The sequence below is a fragment of the Papio anubis genome, chromosome 9, assembly GCF_008728515.1.
Source record: "Papio anubis isolate 15944 chromosome 9, Panubis1.0, whole genome shotgun sequence".
Lineage (NCBI taxonomy): Eukaryota > Metazoa > Chordata > Mammalia > Primates > Cercopithecidae > Papio > Papio anubis.
In genome coordinates, this window is record NC_044984.1 from 106,283,437 (window position 1) to 106,307,584 (window position 24,148).

Below are 24,148 nucleotides of genomic sequence, written 5' to 3' on the forward strand. Positions count from 1 at the left end.
CTTTGGGAGGCCGAGGTGGGTGGATCACCTGAGGTCAGGAGTTCAAGACCAGCCTGACCCACATGGCGAGACCCTGTCTCTACTAAAAATACAAAAATTAGCCGTGCCTGTAATCCCAGCTCCCTAGGAGGCTGAGGCAGGAGAATTGCTTGAACCTGGGGGGTAGAGAGGTTGCAGTGAACCAAGATCGTGCCATTACACTCCAGCCTGGGCAACAAAAGTGAAACTCTGTCTCAAAAAAGAAAAAAAAGAAAGAAAAAGAAAGAAATGGACTTCTGGTGGGGCACAGTGGCTCATGCCTATAATCCCAGCACTTTGGGAAGCCAAGGCGGGTGGATCACCTGAGGTCAGGATTTCGAGACCAGCCTGACCAACATGGTAAAGCCCCGTCTCTACTAAAAAACTACACAAATTAGCCAAGTGTGGTGGTCGGCGCCTTGTAATCCCAGCTACTTGGGAGGTTGTGGTAGGAGAATCGCCTGAACCCGGGAGGCGGAGGTTGCAGTGAGCTGAGATCATGCCAATGCACTCTACCCTGGGCGACAGACCAAGACTCTGTCTCAAAAAAAAAGACTGGGCTTCTTGGTTCTGGTGTCCCTCAGGGACTATGGATATAGGAACTCTTTCTTGCTTCCATCTATTTTTCTATATGCTGACTACTTAGTAGTTTTTAAATGAAAAGAAGTTAACACAGCTTTCTAGGTGAAGCAGTCTTTTTTTGTTCTGTGCTATCATGAAATCAGGTCTCAGGATCTCTGGGACAATGAGAAGCCTCAAGATATGATCTTGACAGAATAAGGCCAGGTTACCCTCCATAACTTCCATGAAGCTCATGGTCTAAAACCGAAAGAGCTATCATTGAGCTCCCTGACATTTCTATAGAGAGCTCGTTTGGAAAGATCTCTGTAACTTACTTATCAGAATATCCTGTCTAATCTTCCATTATAATCCTCTTAGTCAATTTCTCTAATCTTAAAGATTTTGCCTTGGACATACCAAGGTATGCATCAAGTGAGAATAAGACCACTTTTGTGATCATCAGATTATTAGGTCTAGATGTTTTGATTACTTATCATTCCAGTCACCTTGTCCATTTGGCTTTCCCTTTGTTTCGGCATCATAGTATATGATGCTCTGGCCTCAGACTGGCCTTCATAACTTAGCTGGAGAAACCAAGTATCACTGTTACATGATTCACGAGGAAGAAACAGATTAGATAGATATTCCTGCCCCGGAATGAAGCTCTGAAGTCTGAGAATCTTTTCTTTCCCAAAAGATTTAAATTTTACCTATAAGTCACTAATTTGCTTGTTCACTCATTTATCCTATAAACATATATTTAGCACTTACTATTAGGCTGAACCATGTGAAATTGATGATATTAGACCATTTTCACCTATAAAAATGGCAAGTTGTTCATACTGTTCAACCTAACTTTATACTTTGATAAATGAACACAATGAAACCAACCTTGTACTTCTGCTTATAAATGCAAGTTAACAGTTATTGATTACTAGAGGTTTTTTTAGTCTCTATTTCTCTTAAATCTTATTGTCCCTCTAACTTCAAAAGATTAGTCTTAGTATTCTAGAATGGGGTGATCCCTATTGTTCAAGTCCTAGAACAGAATTGAACATATGAGACTAAGATGTGGTGTGTTTAAAGATCCCACTGTCACTTTTTTATAGTAGTTTTCCTTATGAGTTTCCAAAACTCTTCACAGAATAGAAACCCAGGATTTTCTGTGTCCAACTTTAGAGACAGTAATAGCAATAGCAAGACCTGAGCAAGTTGTTGCATGTCCCCTACCCCCACTTCCCCTGCAACCATGGAGTAGAGAGCCTTGAAATGACACATATAACTAATAATCTAGAATTTATTTTTTCTAGAAAAGACTTAGACAAATCTAATATCCATCAAGGTAACATGAGTCTATCTCTGAGATGGAAAGTGTCTTCCTCTCCCTGAACCCCTAGACTTTAAGGATCACTAGTAAATCTGGGAATAACTGCAGAGATACTGCCAGTTCACCTAGAATGACTACCAACCAATGGCACTATATTTCCTTTGAGTTCTGCAGTTTAGGGCATAGTTAGAAAAGATTTAAGATGTCCTTTCCCAACATTCTTTCCAATCCATTAGCGCAGAATAACTCCAGTTTCTGGATGTTCCAGTATTGTAGTTTCAAAGAATGGTAGAAGTACTGGTAGGAAAAGTAAGGGTGGATTCCAGTGAATTTAAGCCCCTGCTATAGAATCTCTTCTGTGAGCATAATAATGGTGTCTGGGTATCTGCATCACGCCGAGCCTCCTGCTTTAGTTGGTGGAATTTGTGCTGCGTCCAGCCATATACTCCACAGTTGAGTAGACCCTGAGATGTTGCCGTCAGAGCCTGGAGGAGATGAAGGGGTGATGCAGCCCATGCTTCAGGTTTTCAGGGATCCAGGGAATAATTCCCACTCCCCTTATTCATAAACCATTGTTACATTTTCCCTATCTCAAACATGAAGATCTGACTTCAGTTTTTTATATTTTTCTAGTTTGTCCTGAACTCACTCTCTACACTACACTGTTATGGATGACTAAGAGTTGGTCATATTTCTTAGTATATACACAGGGATAATGAAGTAGCTTCAATGTCCCTCCTTATTACCTCAGGGTAGCCTTGAGAAAACTCTCATCAGAATAGTCAGATAGTCCAAAAATCTTCTTAAACCCAATAAAGAAAAAAAAGAGAGATGATCATTCCATCCCCTCCTCATCATTCACCAAGAATAGCTCATTTATCCCATTCAATTCACTCTGGATGGGAAAGAACAATGTCACTATCAATGTTTCATAAGAACATGCCTGGCAGATCTGGTTTATTTTTACTGTCCATTCCTTAAAAACACATCAGTAAAATGAAGTTGACCAGAGATATATATGCTCTGGAATGCATGGGGGTACTTTTACATCATCATCTACCTCGACTTTGAGAAAATTTTCACATTATTCATAACTGAGTGTAAATAATACATTTTCTATTTTGCAATGTAGAAATACCCTGAGGGAAAAATTGTGCTTACCGAGTAAAGGTAGTATAAGAAAATAGGCTGAGCGGGTATAAGAACAGAGATACTAGATGTTGAAGGTGTTACCTGGAGAACATAAAGGGCCATGTGAAGCTTGGTGTCCTGTGGCTTAGTCAGCTTTATGATCATCAGAATGACAGCTGTGAATACACAAAGTGTAAACCTTTTTTTCAGTCCTGACTGTCTAAAGTATCAGGTTCCTCCACACACATGCCTGAGCATTATCAGAATGGAAACAACAGGCATAATAAAATCCATCAGTGAGGTTAACGTGTTATGCAAACCAATGAGTCTTAGGCCTCCAACTTCTAGTCTTTATTGATGAAACTTTGTAGATTATTAGTGTAGTAATGGTAGCAGGATATACTATAGGAAGGTAATAATTTATACTTCCTATCAATTCAGATTTTCCCAAGCTCTTTCATAAAAATTATCCTATCTGGGCGGGCACAGTGGCTCATGCCTATAATCCCAGCACTTTGGGAGGCCAAGGTGGGCAGATCACCTGAGGGCAGGAGTTTGAGACCAGCCTGGCCAACATGGTGAAACCCTGTCTCTATTAAAAACACAAAAATTAGCTGGGCATGGTGGCATGTGCCTGTAATCCCAGCTACTTGGGAGGCTGAGGCAGGAGAATTGCTTGAACCTGTGAGGCGGAGGTTGTAGTGAGGTGAGATGGCACCACCACACTCCAGCCTGTGCAACAGAGGTAAGACTCTATCTCAAAAAAAAAAAAAAAAAAAAAAAATTATCCAACCTGATCCTCACTATAACCTTATGTAGTAGGAAGGGCAGGTGTTAATATCTCCAAGTCTGTCATGATGTTTTTTCCTCTTATATCGTGGTGCATCTCATGTCTAATTATCTTAATTTCTAAAACATAAGAAGCAAAAGGAGTTAAGGAGGTTAGTAAAAACTGGAAATATGGGTAGGGCCCATACAAATTTTATAAGCTGAATAGGAATTTGCAGCCATCCTTCTTTTTTTTTTTTTTTTTTTTTTGAGACAAAGTCTCGCCCTGTCGCCCAGGCTGGAGTGCAGTGGTGCGATCTCGGCTTACTGCAAGCTCTGCCTCCCGGGTTCACGCCATTCTCCTGCCTCAGCTTCCCAAGTAGCTGGGACTACAGGCGCCTGCCACCACACCTGGCTAATTTTTTTTTTTTTTTTTGGTATTTTTAGTAGAGACGGGGTGTCACTGCATTAGCCAGGATGGTCTCGATCTCCTGACCTCGTGATCCGCCCGCCTCGGCCTCCCAAAGTGTTGGGATTACAGGTGTGAGCCACCGCACCCGGCCACAGCCATCCTTCTTAGTGAGACCACTTTGCTTGATCAGAACCTAATAACTGCCCTCTTCACTGCCCATCTCTTCTCGTTAAGATACCTACCTGGGCCCCAGCAGCAAAAGAAGGCCATTGGGTATAAGCGTACCCGCTGGTCCACAATGTGAATCACTGCCCACTGTTCACTCCCCAGAAAGCCAGATGACTTCACAAACTTCTTATACAATGTCTGGGCCCGGATAAGTAAGACCTAAATATGAGTACAGCAGTGAGCAGTTTGCTTAAAGCTTAGTAAAACGCCCCTCTATCCTCCTGTCATTTAAATCTATCCTCCTATCATTTAAAAAAGATTATTCTCTTAGAATCTCACAACAGGAATGACCCCATTCTCTTGTCTTTACTTTCTGAGATGAGGCTTTTTTTCTGAGAGAAAATTACTTTCAGAGTGAACTTTTACTAGGTTAGGGAAATGGACAGATACTAGCCAAACTTGCGTACCATGTTTAACACATGAACCTTACATCAGCCTCTGGGCATTTCCCCCCCCCGAGGCTAATCACAGTTTACACAGGAAATTAAAAGTAAGCTCTAACTAGTTCCTCTTAAAACACTTTATTAGAGATTCTGTTAAAAAGTATTCTATGCTTAACACACTTAAACACTTTAGCACCATGGCTGAGCTTAAATTCTCAACTCTAAGCAACACAAGTTTTAGAAAGTCACTTCTTGCCGGGCGTGGTGGCTCACGCCTGTAATCCCAACACTTTGGGAGGCTGAGGCAGGCAGATCACGAGGTCAGGAGTTCAAGACCAGCCTGACCAACATGGTGAAAACTGTCTCTACTAAAAATACAAAAATTAGCCAGTTGTGGTGGCGTGTGCCTGTAATTCCAGCTACTCAGGAGGCTGAGGCAGGAGAATTGCTTGAACCCGGGAGGCAGAGGTTGTAGTGAGCTGAGATGCGCCACTGCACTCGAGCCAGGGCAACAGACCAAGACTCCGTCTCAAAAAAAAAAAAAAAAAAAAAAAAAAAAAAAAAAAAAAAAAAAAAGAAAGTCACTTCTTGCCTTTAGATGGAAAACAAATTGCTTTTCCCTACTTCAGCTGTCTGAATAAGGTTTAGCTCATGAAACAAATATAAATCAGTTCAAAAGTTCAATGTGGTTTTTTGCAAAAAATAAATTAGATAACACTCTTGGTAACAAATCTGAGTATTTTTCCTAATCCAGATCTACTCTCTAAGTTAATAACCTCATTACTTAATCAAGTTCAGCCATGTACATAGTCTCTTTTTCCCTACATAAGCATCAAAAGGAGACTTGATTTTGAGAATACTTACATCCAAAAGAATCAGTTCACCACCTGCCGATTTTTTTTTTTTTTTTAAGAGATGGAGTCTTGCTCTGTCACCCAGGCTGGAGTGCAGTGGCATGATCTCAGCTCAATGCAACCTCCGCCTCCCAGGTTCAAGCAATTCTCCTCTCTCAGCCTCCCAAGTAGCTGGGACTACAGGTGCATGCTGCCATGCCCTGCTATTTTTTTTGTATTTTAGTAGAGACGGGGTTTCACTGTGTTGCCCAGGCGAGTCTTGAACTCCTGAGCTCAGGCAATCTGCCCGCCTCGGCCTCCCAAAGTGCTAGGATTACAGGCATGAGCCACTATGCCTGGCCACCATCTGCTGATTTTTAAAGAATCTAGAATGCTAATTCTGAATATATATTGAAACCTGGGCTATTCTTTTTTTTTTTTTTTTTTGAGAGACAGAGTCTTGCTCTGTCGCCCAGGCTGGGGTGCAGTGGCCGGATCTCAGCTCACTGCAAGCTCCGCCTCCCGGGTTCACGCCATTCTCCTGCCTCAGCCTCCCGAGTAGCTGGGACTACAGGCGCCCGCCACCTCGCCCGGCTAGTTTTTTGTATTTTTTAGTAGAGACGGGGTTTCACCGTGTTAGCCAGGATGGTCTCGATCTCCTGACCTCGTGATCCGCCCGTCTCGGCCTCCCAAAGTGCTGGGATTACAGGCTTGAGCCACCGCGCCCGGCAAACCTGGGCTATTCTAAAGAAGCAATCAGGAATCCTCAAGGTGCCAGGATTTGGGACCTATCTCTCTTGTTAGTCAGTTCCAAACGTAAACCATCAAACCCATTTTAATATGAACTAGTCATTGTGAACTCTTTACAACCTGATGATTTGAACTGAGCCATCTCGTGTGTGTGTGTGTGTGTGTGTGTGTGTGTGTGTCTGTTTTAAGACAGAGTATCCTCTGTTGCCCAGGTTGGAGGGGCATGATCTCGGCTCACTGTGACCTCTGTCTCCTGGGTTCAAGCGATTCCCATGCCTCTGCCTCCTGAGTAGCTGGGACTATATGCACATGCCACCATGCCTGGCTAATTTTTGTATTTTTAGTAGAGACGGGGTTTAGCCATGTTGGCCAGGCTAGTTTCAAATTCCTGGCCTCAAGTGATCTACCTGCCTTGGCCTCCCAAAGTCCTGGTCTTACAGGTATGAGTCACTGTGCCCAGCCAAATTGAGCCATCTCTGTAACTTATGTTTGAATTGCCAAAGGAAATTCCCCATAACTGTATCTAGTTCACAGGTACTAGTGGGATATACATTTGATCTGCAGGTAGATACCTTGTAATTCTTGAACTGAAATATAAAAAGAGGAGAAAATGATACGGAAAAATAGATATGGGAAATACAAAGGCATATTTGCTCATTTACTGCTTTTGTATGAAACAGTTATGTAACTTATTATCCCCTGGCTAATTATTATAATTGTACATCATCCTGATGACATGAAATGAGTATCTGAAAACTTCATGAGCCACTTAACACTTTCGCCCCAGTTAGACACAGCATAAATGCAAATTTAATGGCCAAATGAAGAATTTTAAAAAGAAAATTATTTTCTTATTTGGAAAATTAAATCAAAGCATATGTTCTGTGTTTCACAGTGTGATCCTAACTATGTAAAGGATATATTTGACATACGAGTTTTCTGGCCATGGGGGATTGATGAAGCCTATATTAGTTGTAGAGTGAGTATAATTTTCACCTAATGAATACAAGCTGTTTTCTCTCTCTTATCATTTGATTTGGGGAAGTGCAAAAGTCTGAGGCAATAATTATATTGTCAAGATCTCCTAGCTACTTTCTTAGTTCTAGGACCACAAGAAGTGCCTCTCTGCCCCATCTTTCCCAAGTCCTGGGAATACTGGCCCATCCCCCTCATTTCCCCATCTCTCCACAAAGGAAGGTAGGGTGGTACCATACCATAATGGTAAGGAGGCTGAGTACAAAGCTGCCCAGGAAAATGGTGATACCATAAAAATAAAGTGTGCTACAGACAGATGTGTTGGCAGAAGGTGGGAGTTCAGCCACGGCTGATGGTGGTGAGTGCATCAGGATACACCTAGGAAGAAAACCAATAAACAGAAGTACCACTACAGATGTAAGAAAAGAGCTGCTCAACAAAAGTTAATAAGCATGTTATTTTACTTATCATTTTGCTAACTCTTGACCATAAAACCTTGTCTCTCCCCCACAGACACATTATCTTGTAGTCACTTTGTGTTACACTTTTACTTAACGTATTTTTAGCCTTTACTACATCTTATTCCCTAGCCCATTTCTAATATTAGCACTTTGGTCAGAATGTATGTAGAAAGTCTTTTTCCAGCTCTATTTATAGAAACAAATAGGTGTAGTCTGCCATGAAAATGATACATTTAGTTCTTACTTACTTGTGGCTCTGACTGAAGTTTTGGAAACATTCGCTAGTATTGCCCAGACAGAATACAGGTGTCATCAATAGTAGAGGTATCAAGCTGGGAGGGAAAAAAAGTATCACCCTAATATCCAGTCTTTTTCATGCCCTTCCTCTTTTGCAGAATATTTTCCTGCTCTTCCCTCAACTCTATCATCCCACCAATCTCCACAAATAACACATTTCATTTCTTCAAGAAAAATACCTCAAATACCTTAGGTATTCCTTCTTTTCCAGTTCCTAGGGAAGTACAATGCAGTGGGGAATTAATTTTATACCTAGGTTAATGAACCCTACCATAGTTTCACAGAGAATCTCTGGGAGCTGTATGGTCAGATAAAAATGCAAGTGGGTCAAAGTGAAAGGAAAATCTACTAAGGAGTTCTGTGTGCAGTCTCTTTTACTTTCTGTGGTGACTAGGGATAATCTCATTCTCATCAGCCCCTTCTTGGAAGCTTTCCCAAAATGTAGCTTTAAATAGCCAGCTATTTATCCAACTAAATACAGCCAGCTTCCTGTAAGAGGAAAAGATCCAGGAGCAAAAGTCACAAAGTCTAAAACCGACTCTGATACGGCCACCACTTTAGGTGAGATCCAAACCCTTTCTGGACTCTGTAATCCTAAGAGTCTTACCCAATGTTATAAAATAGATGATATCCTGAAGACCGTCTATTACAACTCTTTATGATACAGGAAAAGGAATAAGTGATCCAAAGACTCAAAGAAATTTTTCAAGGTTACATAGAGTTGATGGTAGAATTGGAGCTAAAACCCAAATCTATAACATCAAGCTACTTCCCTATTCAATGTGGAAAACTGGAACCAATGAACACATATTTGTTGTTTCTAAGTTAGACTCTGTGAGGACTTAGGAGTGACAACAGAAATAAAGGGCATTGTCCTATTTGTTCCCACCTGAACACCAGAATAATGAGAGTCTACACCTTGCTAAGAAGTAAAGAAAAAATCTTACCTTGAGAAAACAAAGGCCATTTGACCAACTCGACAAGTATAATCTATCACCTGTGAAAAGAACAAATGTGAGAAATGTCTTAAGACATTGTCAATCATATAATTATAAATACCAAGTCATCAGTTAACACTCAATAGAACAAAAAGATTTCCAAAAGCCAGTTTGCTTCTGTCAAGCAATATTTGCTATAAAATTCATCAAATAGATAGTTCCTTATTAGCACTGTATATAATAGAATTTTATCTCTATTACTATATCCTAAAAAGTACAACAACAACAACAAAGCCACAAAGAAAGCCTGCAGGAAGTAGCCTAATATGGAATTTGGGTACTCAAACAAATTCTCTTAAAAAGACAGGCATATATGAAATCATATAGTAATCCTCCATCTTCTAATAACAGTTCAGCTCTTTTCTCTTAGACCCAGAGAGGTGTGGACTTTTTCAGACTTTATGAGGGGAATGAAACCCTTCTTATAAGATGACCAGTAAAAAGTGTAATAGGCCAGGATTAGTATAATAGGGCAGGGTCAAATATGCCCTTTGGATGTAAGACTGTTAAGACACTAGATGATAGAACATTTTCAAAATCTTGACTTGTGTTAGACACTGTAAAACAACTTATAGAAGAATTATTCCTACCCTCTAGGACTTTATGATGTAAGACTGAATAGAACATCTTAAAGAAATAATAGAATTAAAAATAAGCTTTTTTCTAGTTTTTAGATAGAAAACAATATATTTGGAATGGCATTGTTAGGGATCAATAAGCATTAAGTGAGCAATTAATCAATAATCAGATATTGGTAATTAATCTGCCCCAAACAGTTTGGACCAGGAATAGGACAGCTACTGTTGACTTTAGGAAAACAAGTAAAATTGTTTTTTGTGACCCCTCCCACTCACTTCCCTTCTTCACTTTTCATTCTTTCCTCTGTCAGGTGGTTATCCTGTGTTTAACTCTTATTTTTACCTGGGTACCAATGAATCTCTGATAAAAAGCTTATTGTTGGCTGGGTGCCGTGGCTCACGCCTGTAATCCTAGCACTATAGGAGGCCGAGGCAGATGGATCACGAGGTCAAGTGATCAAGACCATCTGGGCCAACATGGTGAAACCTTGTCTCTACTAAAAATACAAAAATTAGCTGGCTGTGGTGGCATGCACCTGTAGTCCCAGCTACTCGGGAGGCTGAGGCAGGAGAATCGTTTGAACCCAGGAGGTGGAGGTTGCAGTGAGCAGAGATTACGCCACTTCACTCTGCACTCCAGCCTGGTAACAGAATGAAAATCCGTCTCAAAAAAAAAAAAAAAAAGTTTATGGCAGAAGTCTTGCTAGGGTATTCAAAGAGAACTCAGGCTGAACACAGTGGCTCACATCTCTAATCCCAGCACTTGGGGAGGACAAGGCAGAAGGTTCACTTGAGCCCAGGAGTTTGAGACTAGCCTAGGCAACATAATATGACCCTCCCATCTCTACAAAACTACAATTAAAAAAAGAGAAAAGAAAAAATTAGCTAGGCATGGTGGCACACACCTGTGGTCCCAGCAACTTGGGAGGCTGAGATGGGGGGATCACTTGGACCCAGGAGACTGAGGCAGCAGTGAGCTGTGATCATACCACTGCACTCCAGCCTGAGTGACAGAGTGAAATCTTGTATCAAAAAAACAAAAAGAAAAGAAAACCCAAAGAAGAAAAAGTATCTTCAAAGCTCTTTGTGTGTGTGTGTGTGTGTGTGTGTGCGTGTGTATGTAGCTATAATAGCAGACTAATAGGTAGTAGAGTTAATATGTCAGGCCGTGGTTGGGCACGGTGGCTCATGCCTGTAGTCCCAGCACTATGGGAGGCCAAGGTGGGTGAATCACCTGAGGTCAGGAGTTCAAGACCAGCCTGGCCATGTCTCTACTGAAAATACAAAAATTAGCCGGGTATGGTGACATGCACTGGTAGTCCCAGCTACTTAAGAGGCTGAGGCAGGAGATCGCTTGAACCTGGGAGGCGGAGGTTGCAGTGAGTCAAGATCGCGCCACTGCACTCCAGCCTGGACAACAGAGTGAGACTCTGCCCCCAAATATATATATATATATGTGTGTGTGTGTGTGTGTGTGTGTGTGTGTGTGTGTGTGTGTATATATATATGTGTGTGTGTATATATATATGCGCGCACACACACACACATATATACACACACATATATATACACACATATAAATACTTTTTCCTCTTTGGGTTTTCTTTTCATTTTTTTTTGAGACAAGGTGTTACCCAGGCTGGAGGGCAGTGGTATGATCACAGCTCACTGTGGCCTCAATCTCCTGTCCCCTACCAAAAAAAAAAATATCTCTCTCTCTCTCTCTCTCTCTCTCTTAGGCTAAAGCTTTTCTTCTTGAAACCAGTGACAGAGTATGGGTTATAAGAGAAATATAGTATACGCATCTGTATGCATAGAAAGCAATAGGATACCATATTTTAGAGCTAATCTCATGTCCTTCCCATTTTTCTTTCAAATATTTTTTTGTTCTGCTGCCAGGAGCTCAAGCCTCAGAAAATTATTGCCCCATGTTTTCTCCATTCTTGGCTTCCAGTCTAATCATGGCAACTTCTTTAGGGAATGACTTGTGGCTGAATAAGTCTCACAATCTATAGTCAGTCTATTGGCTTTTGAGTGAATGAATGAAACAAAAAATGAGCCGGGCGTGGTGGCAGGCGCCTGTAGTCCCAGCTACTCAGGAGGCTGAGGCAGGAGAATGGCATGAACCTGGGAGGCAGAACTTGCAGTGAGCCGAGATCGCACCACTGTACTTCAGCCTGCGCGACAGAGCAAGACTCCGTCTAAAAAAAGAAAAAATCAATCAGATGAAGAGTTCATAGAATCATAGCATCTTGGAGGTGGAAGGGACATTAAAGATCACACAGACTAACATTTCATTTTATTTTATTTTATTTTATTTTATTTTATTTTTAGACAGAGTTTTGTTCTCGTTGCCCAGGCTGGAGTGCAATGGCATAATCTTGGCTCACTGCAACCTCTGCCTCCCAGGTTCAAGCAATTCTCCTGCCTCAGCCTCCCAAGTAGCTGGGATTACAGGTATGCGCCACCATGCCCAGTTAATTTTGTATTTTTAGTAGAGATGGGGTTTCTCCATATTGGTCAGGCTGGTCTTGAACTCCCAACCTCAGGTGACCCGCCCGCTTCTGCCTCCCAGTGTGCTGAGATTACAGGTGTGAGCCACCATGCCCGGCCAACATTTCATTCTGTTTGTTTGTTTGTTTGCTTTTTTTTTGTTTTATTTTTGAGATGGAGTCTCTCACTGTCGCCCAGGCTGCAGTACAGTGTGGCGTGATCTCGGCTCACTGCAAGCTCTGCCTCCCAGGTTCACGCCATTCTCCTGCCTCAGCCTCCCAAGTAGCTGGGACTACAGGCACCTGCCACCACGTCCGGCTAATTTTTTGTATTTTTAGTAGAGACTGGGTTTCACCATGTTAGCCAGGATGGTCTCAATCTCCTAACCTGGTGATCTGCCCGCCTCAGCCTCCTAAAGTGTTGGGATTACAGGCGTGAGCCACTGCACCCAGCCAACACTTCATTTTACAATGAAAAATTGGAGGTGCAAGAAAGGGAGATGGTATGTCTAAGGTCACAACAGGAGATAAATAACAGAACTGGGTCTCCCAGGGTTGGCATGGAGTCCAGAAGAATTTCCCTTCCTGAATCAAACCAGGCAGGCATGCCAGCACTGTAAATAATATTCCTATAATCAAACCTGTGTGTGTATGTGTGTGTGTGTGTGAGAGAGAGAGAGAGAGAGAGAGAGAGAAAGGGAGAGGAGGAAGTGATGTCAAAAGAATGAAAACTCTGTGGGAACACGTTTTTCCTTCGATTAATCTCCATAAATGCACCTAGCTAGGGCTACATGCTTACACTGTTTATCAGAGATATACGGGGATTGTTTTTACATACTATTATTATTTTTTTTTTTTTTGAGACAGGGTCTGTCTCTGTCACCCAGGCTGGGGTACAGTGGCTCAAGTGATCCTCCTGCTGCAGGCCCCCAAGTTGCTAGGACTCCAGGCATGCGCTACAATGCCTGGCTAATTTTTTTGGTATCTTTTGTAGAGATGGGCTTTCACCACTTTGCCCAGACTGGCCTCGAATTCCTGGGCGTAAGCAATCTGCCCCCCTCAGCCTCCCTAACTGCTGGGATTACAGGTAGGAGTCACCACACCTGGCTTAGCATACTATTATTAACTATCAGCTCTGAATAAAACTTACCAGTGGAGATGTGCTCTGTCCACTCTGGGTGTGTTTCATCCTCAGTTCTGTGTACAAATACCAGATGTAATTGATGGTGTAGAGAAATGAGGAAATGTAGAATATCTAGGTTAAAATCAAAACAACCCATCACAACTATCTCACTCTGACACTGTGAAGTTCTTTCAACATACTCCATTATTTTCTATTATGGGAATCCTACCTACTAGTCTATTAGTAACGTACCATCTAGTGTCTATATCAGGCAAAACCATACCAAGTCTGAAATTCTTTTTTTTGTGTGTGTAACAGAGTTTTTACTCTTGTTGCCTAGGCTGAGTGCAGTGGCACAATCTTGGCTCACTGCAACCTCTGCCTCCCGGGTTCAAGCGGTTCTCCTGCCTCAGCCTCCCGAGTAGCTGAGATTACAGGCACGTGTCACTATGCCCCGCTAAATTTTATTGTATTTTTGGTAGAGATGGGGTTTCACCATGTTGGCCAGGCTGGTCTCGAACTCCTGACCTCAGGTGATCCACTCACCTTGGCTTCCCTAAGTGCTGGGATTACAGGTGTGAGCCATCGCACCTGGTCCCAAGTCTGAAATTCTAACAGGCCTACCTAAAACATGCCCTGCTTTCTTATTTTATCCTTTAGACTGTTCAGAAGAACCACAGCATTATCCCACCTCTACCTGCCCAACAGTCCCACTTTTATGAAGATATCATACAATCTTTTTCTATTTTATTTTTTTTTGTTTGTTTTGTTTTTTTTTTTTTTTGAGACGGAGTCTCGCTCTGTCGCCCAGGATGGAGTGCAGTAGCCGGATCTCGGCTCACTGCAAGCTCCGCCTCCCGGGTTCACGCCATTCTCCTGCCTCAGCCTCCTGAGTAGCTGGGACTACAGGCGCCCGCCACCTCACCTGGCTAGTTTTTTGTATTTTTTAGTAGAGATGGGGTTTCACCGTGTTAGCCAGGATGGTGTTGATCTCCTGACCTCGTGATCCACCCGTCTCGGCCTCCCAAAGTGCTGGGATTACAGGCTTGAGCCACCGCGCCCGGCCTTTCTATTTTATTTTTTAATTGAAAAGGCAATAAGGATTTCTACTTCTAGTAATGACAGGCTAAGCTATTTGAATCAACTTTCCATTCAAAAGAACTAAACATGATGAATAAGATATATTTTTAAAAATCCTTAAAAGAACCTAAGAACTGAGATGATATCAAGGAACTAGTAGGATAAAATCTAAGGGAAGGAATTTCTACTTCCAGCTTTGATGAGATAACAGGAATAGAATTTACCCTCCAGCCTTAAACAACTAAAAATTGAATAAAATATATGAAAACATCCAGTTTTCAAACAGTAGGCAATAAGCAGAAGAGAACAGCAATCCCTGAAAAAAGAAAAGCAAGGTGAGTCCATCAAGTGCCCCAGCTCACCAGCTGGTAAGAGAACAGGAGGGCTGGGCATGGTAGCTCACCCTGTAATCTCAGCACTTTGTGAGGCCAAGGTGGGCGGATCACGAGGTCAAGATCGAGACCATCCTGGCCAACATGGTGAAACCCCATCTCTACTATAAATACAAAAATTAGCTGGGCGTGGTGGTGCATGCCTGTAGTCTCAGCTACTTGGGAGACTGAGGCAGGAGAATCACTTGAACCCAGGAGGCAGATGTTGCAGTGAGCTGACATCGCACCACTGCACTCCAGCCTGGCGACAGAGCGAGACTCCATCTCAAAAAAAAAAAAAAAAAAAAAAGAAAAAAGAAGAAAAGAAAAAAGAAAAAGAAAGAAAAGAAAAAGAGTGAGTACAGGAGTGGGAATCCAAACAGACCACTGTCTTGGTGAGTTGAGAAGACAAAATTCAGAGTTTGGGAGGCCAAGGCAGCTAAAATTTGTCAAGTACAGTATCAGAGCAGAGGAAGCTATATAGTGAGATGATTCTCAGGAGAGCTGCAGAGGTCACCCCAAGTCTTTGGTTAAGTATTAATCAATGTATATGGGAGAGAAAACCATGAAAACCAGAGAAAGAATCATCAGAAAGGAGTAGATGGGACAATCCCTAAAGCTCACACAGGGCCAGGAATAGTTTGTTTGCTTTCTCATCAACCAGAGTGGAAAAATACACAGGGCATAATCATAAGAAGAACATTGCTTCTGTAATGGGATCAAATTAGCCATACATAAAAGGCTGCCCTCACAATGCTTAAAAGCAAGTCTTCTAATTAGCAGGGCGTGGTGGTGCACGCCTGTAATCCCAGCACTTTGAGAGGCCGAGGCAGGCAGATCACCTGAGGTCAGGAGTCTGAGACCAGCCTGACCAATATGGTGAAACCCCATCTCTACTAGAAATACAAAAATTAGCTAGGCATGGTGGTGTGTGCCTGTAATCCCAGCCACCTGGGAGGCTGAGGCAGGAGATTCACTTGAGTCTGGGAGGCAGAGGTTGCAGTGAGCTGAGATCACGCCACTGCACTCCAGCCTGGGCAACAGAGCAAGACTCTGTCTCAAAAAAATAAAAATCACAAAATTAGCTGGGCATGGTGGCATGCACCTGTGGTCCCAGCTACTCAGGGGTCTGAGGTGGGAGGATTGCTTGAGCCCAGGAGGTCGAAGCTGCAATGAGCTGTGATTGAACCACTGCACTCCAGCCTGGGAGACAGAGCAAGACCCTGTCTCAAACAATAATGATAGTAATAATAATAATAGTTTAGAAATAGAAAATTGGAACAGACCTATAACTGGTAAGGAGATTTAAACAGTAATCAAAAAATTTCCCCAAACACAAAGCCTAGAACTAAATGGCTTTACTGGCAAATTATATCAAACACTTAGACAATAATTACCACCAAAACCTGTCAAGTTATTCCAAAAAGTTGAACAGGATGCAATGCTTCCCAACTCATTCTATGAAGCCAGCAAAACCCTGATAGCAAAGCCAGACAATGTCACTACAAGAAAAGAACAGACCAATATCCCTGATGAAAACTGTTGTAAAAATCCTCAACAAAATAGTAGCAAACAAAATTCAACAGCACATTAAAAGGATTATATACCATGACGAAATAGGAGCTATTCCTGGAATGCAAGGATGGTTCAACACACAAAAATCAATTAATATATCACATTAATAGAAGTAAGGAAAAAACTATATGACTATTTCAATTAATGCAGAAAAGCATCTGACAAAATTCAATACCCTTTCATGATTTAAAAAAAAAAAAAAAGCCACCAAAAAAAAACCCAAACTAGGAATAGAAGAAAACTATCTCAACAAAATAAAGGCTAGTACATATACACACTGGAGTACTATTCAGCAATAAAAAAAATGAGATCTGTCATTTGCAACTACATAGATGGAACTGGAGATCATTATATTAAGTGAAACAAGCCAGGCACAGAAAGGCAACCATCGTATATTTGCAGTTATTTGTGGAATCTAAAAATCAAAACAATTGAACTCATGGACATAAAGAGTAGAAGGATGGTACCAGAAGCTGGGAAGGGTAGTGGGAAGGTAGGAAGGAGGTGGAAATGGTTAATGCGTACAAAAAATATATATAGTAATGGGTACAAAATACATATATAATAATGAGTACAAAAATATATATAGTTAGAATAAATAAGACCTACTATTTGACAGCATAACAAGGTGACTATAGTCAACAATAACTTAATTGTACATTTAAAAAGAATTAAAACAGGCCGGGCACGGTGGCTCAAGCCTGTAATCCCAGCACTTTGGGAGGCCGAGACGGGCGGATCACGAGGTCAGGAGATCAAGACCATCCTGGCTAACATGGTGAAACCCCGTCTCTACTAAAAAATACAAAAAACTAGCCGGGCGAGGTGGCGGGCGCCTGTAGTCCCAGCTACTCGGGAGGCTGAGGCAGGAGAATGGCGTAAACCCGGGAGGCGGAGCTTGCAGTGAGCTGAGATCCGGCCACTGCACTCCAGCCTGGGCGACAGAGCGAGACTCCGTCTCAAAAAAAAATAAATAAATAAAAAATAAATAAATAAAAAAAGAATTAAAACAGTATAATTGTATTGCTTATAACAGAAAGGAAAAATGCTTGAAGGGATGGATAACCCCATTCTCCATCATGTAATTATTTTACACTGCATGCCTGTATCAAAATATTTCATGTAACCCCATAAATATATATACCTACTATGTACCCACAAAATTTTAAAAAATTGTTTTAAATGTTACCAATTTATAGTCTTCCTCCACCAGAGGTATATAACAATTCCCATTTTATTATACATTTACCAATATTAAATCATTTCATAAACAAAAAAGCAAAAACAAAATAAAAAAACAACAAAGGCCATATATGAAAAGCCCAGAGAAAACATCATACTCAATGATGAAAGACAAAGCTTTTCTTCTAAGTTCAGAACAAGGTGAGGATGCCTGCTTTTACCACTTCTATTGAATGTAGTTTTGGAAGTCCTAGCTAGAGCAATTAAACAAGAAGAAACACAAGATAATGAAATTGAAAAGGAAGATATAAAATCATATTTGTTTGCAGATAACACGATCTTATATGTAGAAAACTCTAAAGATTACACACATGCGCGCGCACACACACACACACACACATACACATGCAACTGTTCAAACAAATAATAGAATTCAGTCAAGTAGCCAGATACAAAACAACATGCAAAAATCAGATGCACTTCTATGTATCAACATGAACAATCCAAAAAAGAAATTATGAAAATAGTTCCATTTACAATATCATTAAAAACAATAAAATACTTAGGAATAACTTAACCAAGGAGGCAAAAGACTTGTACACTAAAAAGTATGAAACATCGCTAAAAGAAATTAGAGAAGACACCAATAAATAGAGAGATACCCATGTTTATGGACTGGAAGAGTTACTATTTAGTTTTTTGTTTTTTGTTTTTTTGAGACAAGGTCTCGCTCTGTCACTCAGGCTGGAGTGTCGTGGCGGAATCATAGCTCACTGCAGCCTCAACCTCTTGGGCTCAAGCAATTCTCCCATCCCAGCCTCCAGAGTAGCTGGAATTACAGGTGCACACCACCACACCCAGCTAATTTTTGTATTTTTTGTAGAGACAGGGCCTCGCCATGTTTCCCAGGCTGTTCTCAAACTCCTGGGCTCAAGCAATCTGCCTGCCTCAGCTTCCCAAAGCGTTGGGATTGTAGGCATGAGCCATCACACCTGGCTGAAACACTTACTGTTGTTAAGATGTTCAATACTACCCTAAGTGATCTACAGATTCAATGCAATCTCTATCAAAATCACAATAACTTTTTTTTTTTGCAGAAATAAAATATATCATACTAAAATTCATATGGAATCTCAAGGGACCCTAAATAGCTAAAACAATCTTGAAAAAGAGAGGCCGGGCATGATGGCTCACGCCTGTATTCCCAGCACTTTGGGAGTTTGAGGTAGGAGGATCACTTGAGCCCAGAGGTTTGAAACCAGCCTGAGCAACATGGCAAGATCCTATCTCTACAGGAAAAAAAAAAAAAAATTAAAAATTAGCCAGGTGTGGTGATGTGCACCTGTGGTCCTAGCTACTCGGGAGGCTGAGACAGGAGGATCACTTCAGCCCAGAAGGTCGAGGCTGCAGTGAGCCAAGATCATGCCACTGCACTCCAGCCTGGGCGACAGAGCAAGACCCTGTCTCAAAAAGTAAAAAGAATAAAAAGTTGGAAGACTCACACTTTCTGGTTTCATACAGAACGAATGGATCAGAATTTAAAGCCCAGAAATAAATCCTACATATATAATCAAATGATTTTGACAAGGGTGCCACGATCATTCAGTGGGGAAAGGACACTCTTTTCAACAAATGGGGCCAGGCATGGTGGCTCACGCCTGCAATCCCAGCACTATGGAAGGCTGAGGCAGGAAGACTGCTTGAGCCCAGGAGTTCAAGACTAGTGTGAGCAACATAGGAGGCCCCATCTCTACCAAAAATACAAAAATTATCCAGGTGTGGTGGCATGCACCTGTAGTCCCAGCTACTTGGGAGGCTGAGGTGGGAAGATCAATTGAGCCCAGAAGGTCGAGGCTACAGTGAGCCATGATCATGTCACTGCACTCCAGTCTGGGTAACAGACCAAGACTCTGTCTCAAATAAATAAATAAATGGTACCAGGAAAACTGAACATCCACATGCACGAGAATGAAGCTGGACCCTTACTTTACACCACATACGAAAATCTACAAATAGATCACAGACTTAAATGTAAGACTAAAACTATAAAACTCTTAAAAGAAAATATAGTGTAAAAGCTTCATAATGTTAGATTTGAAAATGATTTCTTGGGTAGGACACCAAAAACATAAGCAACAAAAGAGAAAATGAACTGTAACAAAATTTATAAAACTTACATGCATCAGAGGACACAACAGAATAAAAAGGCAGCCTACAGAATGGGAGACAATATTTGCACATTGTATGTCTGGCAGGGGATTAATATAAATACTTTATAAAGAATTCTTACAGCTCAGTAACAAAAAAGCAAACAATCTGATTAAAAAATGGGGAAGGGGCTGGGCATGGTGGCTCACACCTGTAATCCCAGCACTTTGGGAGGCCAAGGCAGGCAGATTGCTTGAAGTCAGGAGTTGAAGACCAGCCTGGCCAACATGGTGAAACCTCATCTCTACAAAAACTACAAAGATTAGCCAGGTGTGGTGGCGCATACCTGTAATCCCAGCTACTCAGGAGTCTGAGGCAGGAGAATCACTAGAACCCAGGAGGCGGAGGTTGCAGTGAGCCAAGATAGCGCCACTGCACCCCAGCCTGGGTAAGAAAGAGAGACTTCATGCCCCCTAAAAAAAAAAAAAAGGGAAAGGACTTGAAGAGACATTTCTTCAGAAGATATATAAATGGCCAATAAGCACATGAAAAGTTATCCAACATTACTAATGATTAGGAAATGCAAATCAAAACCACAATGAGCTACCACTTTGTACCCATTAGGATGGCTATTACTTAAAAAACAAAAAAAAACAGCAACAAATGTTGGCACGAATGTGGAAACCAGGGCACTGTGCACTGCTGTTATGGAAAATATGGTGTTTCCTCAAAAAATCAAACACAGAATTTCCTTCTGATCCAGTAATTCTACTTCTGAGTATATGTACAAAAGAACTGAAAGTAGGGGCTCAAACGTATTTGTACATCAATATTCATAGCAGCATTATTCACAACATCTAAAAGGTGGAAGTAACCCAAGTGTCCATTGACAGATAAACAGATAAACCAAATGTCGTCTATCCATACAATGGAATATTACTCAGCCTTAAAAACAGAGGAAATTCTGACACATGCTACAACAAGATAAACCTTAAAGACATGCTAAATGAAATAAGTCAGATACAAAAGGACAAACATTATGTGATTCCAGATTGAGACCATCCTGGCTAACACGGTGAAACCTCATCTCTAGTAAAATACAAAAAAAAAAAAATTAGCCGGGCATGGTGGCATACGCCTGTAGTCCCAGCTGCTCAGGAGGCTGAGGCAGGAGAATCGCTTGAACCTGGGAGGCAGAGGTTGCAGTGAGCCGAGATTATGCCATTGCACTTCAGCCCAGGCAATAGTGTGAGACTCTGTCTCAAAAACAAAAACAAAACCAAAACAAACAAACAAACTAGTGTGTGTAAGCCCTCTCCAGCTCATCCCTGATTACAAGTAAGAATCCTAGGAAAAATATAAAAAACAACCACTTGAAGACACTGAAAAGTAAACAAAAATAGGTAGATTGTGGAAAGGAGTCAAACTTGGAGAAGTAAACTGAACAGAAGAAGTGAGTTTCCCAAACTTTTTCCTCTCTTTTCTCTTAGTTTTGCTCAAGCATGTACCTCAGTCATGATGGTGCTCAATGAAGGCACCTCCAACTCTAATAGAAATCTATCTTAAGGAAACAGAGATCAGAAAAGGGTCCCCTTTGGGCAGGAAAGTATGGAGGGAATCCTAGAAGAAAGGCAGTCAGGAAAAGGGATGCTTTAATTCTGTGTATTAATCCAAACAAGTCTCAGCCTAACCTGTCTACTATGCATGTGCATGACAGTCTCAAACCAACACAGCCAAGGCTTATAGAACTAAACTGAGATGAGACCAAATTTACATTCTAAACCTAATCAGGTTGCCTGCTAAAATAAAAGTATTAACAATCTCTAGAGAGTTACAAAAGGACCCAGATTCTATGCAACATAGTATTCATGACATCTAAGATGCAATCCTAAATTACCTGACATACAAAGAATAGGAAAACGTGACCCATTCTCATGGGAAAAGATAATCAACAGATACCAGCCTAGAAATGAACCAGACATTGGAAATATCCAACAAATATTTTTAAAAGCAGCTATTATACTACATAGCTCAGCAAGGTAAAGGAAAACATATCTGAAATGATTTGGAGGGTGATGGAAACAGGAATGTTTGTTATCTTGATTGTGGTGATGATTTCACAGGGGAATAGATATGTAAAAACTGATTAAATTATACACTATAAATACATATAGTTTACTATAGATACAGCTCAATAAAGTTGTAAAAAAAAAACAAAGTAACAGGCCGGGTGCAGTGGCTCATGCCTATAATCCCAGCACTTTAGGGGGCCAAGACGGGTAGATCACGAGGTCAGGAGATTGAGAACATTCTGGTTAACATGGTGAAACCCCATCTCTACTAAAAATACAAAAAATTAGCTGGGCGTGGTGGCAGGCACCTGTAGTCCCAGCTACTTGGGAGGCTGAGGCAGGAGAATGGTGTGAACCTGGGAGGTGGAGCTTGCAATGAGCCGAGATGGCGCCACTGCACTCCAGCCTAGACGACAGAGCGAGACTCCATCTCAAAAAAAAAGAAAAGAAAGTAACATTAACCACATCCATACCAAGCACAAAGTAAATATTATTAATGAACATTTTACAGATTAGGAGACTGAAGTTCAGAAAGATTAGGTACTGGCCAAACATTACAAAGTTAATCAGGTCCAGGATTCTAATACAGACTTTTCTGATCAAAGACTATAATTATCTCAGTAAACAATACAGTCTTAATTCTATTTAATTCCTGAGGTTATTAGCGGGACTGAGCAAAGTATGACTCTAAAACTTTTTAAACTCATATGAGATTGGTAATATATTAGTGTACAGATTTTATACCACCAATTATATATCATTAATTTCTTACTAAATTGAAAGAAATTACCCCTCTAGTAACAAATTCCAAAGGAAATATCTAGCAGTGAGCATAGGCTGCATTTTAACCTTTACTTTTTTCACACCACGTCTCAGAAATATAGAAGCAGTATTATATACTAATGGCATTATGTGAATTAATCCATTGGTAAAATTCATGAAAGATATACAATCCATATATGATTATCTGTAGTATTTTCAAAATCCAATGTTCATTTTATTCTTGTAACACAAAACCATCCAATCATTTCAAATGATGTTATAGAAAAGTATTTCATTACCTGGAAATATGGTCACAATATGTTGAGTAATAAAAACAGGTTATAAAAAAGTATTCATTGGCTGGGGACAGAGGCTCACACCTGTAATCCCAGCACTTTGGGAGGCTGAGGCTGGCAGATCATGAGGTCAAGAGATCAAGACCATCCTGGCCAACATGGTGAAACCCAGTCTCTACTAAAAGTACAAAAATTAGCTGGGCCTGGTGGTGCACGCCTGTAGTCTCAGTTACTCTGGAGGCTGAGGCAGGAGAATCACTTGAACCTAGGAGGCGGAGCTTGCAGTGAGCCGAGATTGCGCCATTGTACTCCAGCCTGGTGACAGACCGAGTCTCAGTCTCAAAAAACAAAAAAAAATAATCCCAGCACTTTGGGAGGCCAAGGCGGGCGGATCACGAGGTCAGGAAATAGAGACCATCCTGGCAAACACGGTGAAACCCCGTCTCTATTAAAAATACAAAAAATTAGCCGGGCGTGGTGGCAGGCGCCTGTAGTCCCAGCTACTTGGGAGGCTGAGGCAGGAGAATGGCGTGAACCCGGGAGGCAGAGCTTGCAGTGAGCTGAGATCACGTCACTGCACTCCAGCCTGGGAGAGAGAGCGAGACTCCGTCTCAAAACAAAAAAAAATTAAAGAGTAAAGATAATATTATTTATCTTTTTGCTTCTCTGAATTTTCAAAATTTTCTATAATAAATAAATACTGTTTTTGTATGAAAAAAGATAAAAGCTATTGTTTCAAAATGTAACAATAAATAAATGGGTCTCCACTTCCCAAGGTGAATCATCTTTGTTTCTATTTAGATCTGAGTGTGCCTTTCTTGCAAGGTGCAGTGACAGTCTTGTAGCACTTACCTGTCCAACTGCTTGTAGGTTATAGCAGATGATGTCCTTATTTGCTACTGAAGCTCCATAGAGAAGTGTCTCTGTGAGCCAGCAAAGTCCCAGGAGCAGGTCACAGAAGCTCAGATAAAAAAGTGGTCTTATCTGTCAAAGTAATAAAATCCTCATTTCATACATGATGTAGCTAGGAGAATGTTAACAATGTAACAATTCTTACATTTTATCTTTGTAGTAGGAAACTGGCATCATTTTTCTGGGGCCTCTGCCATTGGCTGATTGTAGGGGATGCAAATGAAGACTACAGATAGGAAGGAATCTATAACATAACTACAGTTATCCCAACTGTTCTGGAATCAGAGTACTCATGGATAGATTAGTACTGAAACTTCTTACTCATAGGGACACTCCTTTCTTAGGTATAGGGTTAAAAAAAGAGTGGAAAGATGAGAAATTTTGCAGTGGACATGTACCACAAGGAGACAATTGA

General features: G+C 41.1%; 1 protein-coding gene across 5 annotated transcripts in view; it reads right to left on the bottom strand.

The window, feature by feature from the left end:
• Positions 1-1,858: 1,858 nt before the first annotated feature.
• Positions 1,859-24,148, bottom strand: part of TMEM116 (transmembrane protein 116) — a 49,318-nt gene continuing 27,028 nt past the window's right edge. For 2 of the 5 annotated variants that reach the window (XM_003907175.3, XM_009181745.4), the window contains exons 4-11: positions 23,674-23,805; positions 13,363-13,467; positions 9,092-9,141; positions 8,096-8,179; positions 7,626-7,764; positions 4,460-4,604; positions 3,140-3,213; positions 1,859-2,391 (exon numbers count right to left, since the gene is read on the bottom strand). In XM_003907175.3, coding sequence (XP_003907224.1) covers positions 2,185-2,391; positions 3,140-3,213; positions 4,460-4,604; positions 7,626-7,764; positions 8,096-8,179; positions 9,092-9,141; positions 13,363-13,467; positions 23,674-23,805 — 936 coding nt within the window. In that variant the 3' untranslated portion in view covers positions 1,859-2,184. Of the gene's footprint in view, positions 2,392-3,139; positions 3,214-4,459; positions 4,605-7,625; positions 7,765-8,095; positions 8,180-9,091; positions 9,142-13,362; positions 13,468-23,673; positions 23,806-24,148 lie in introns of those variants that run through there. The other 3 variants (XM_003907177.3, XM_009181748.4, XM_009181749.2) reach the window with 2 other exon arrangements.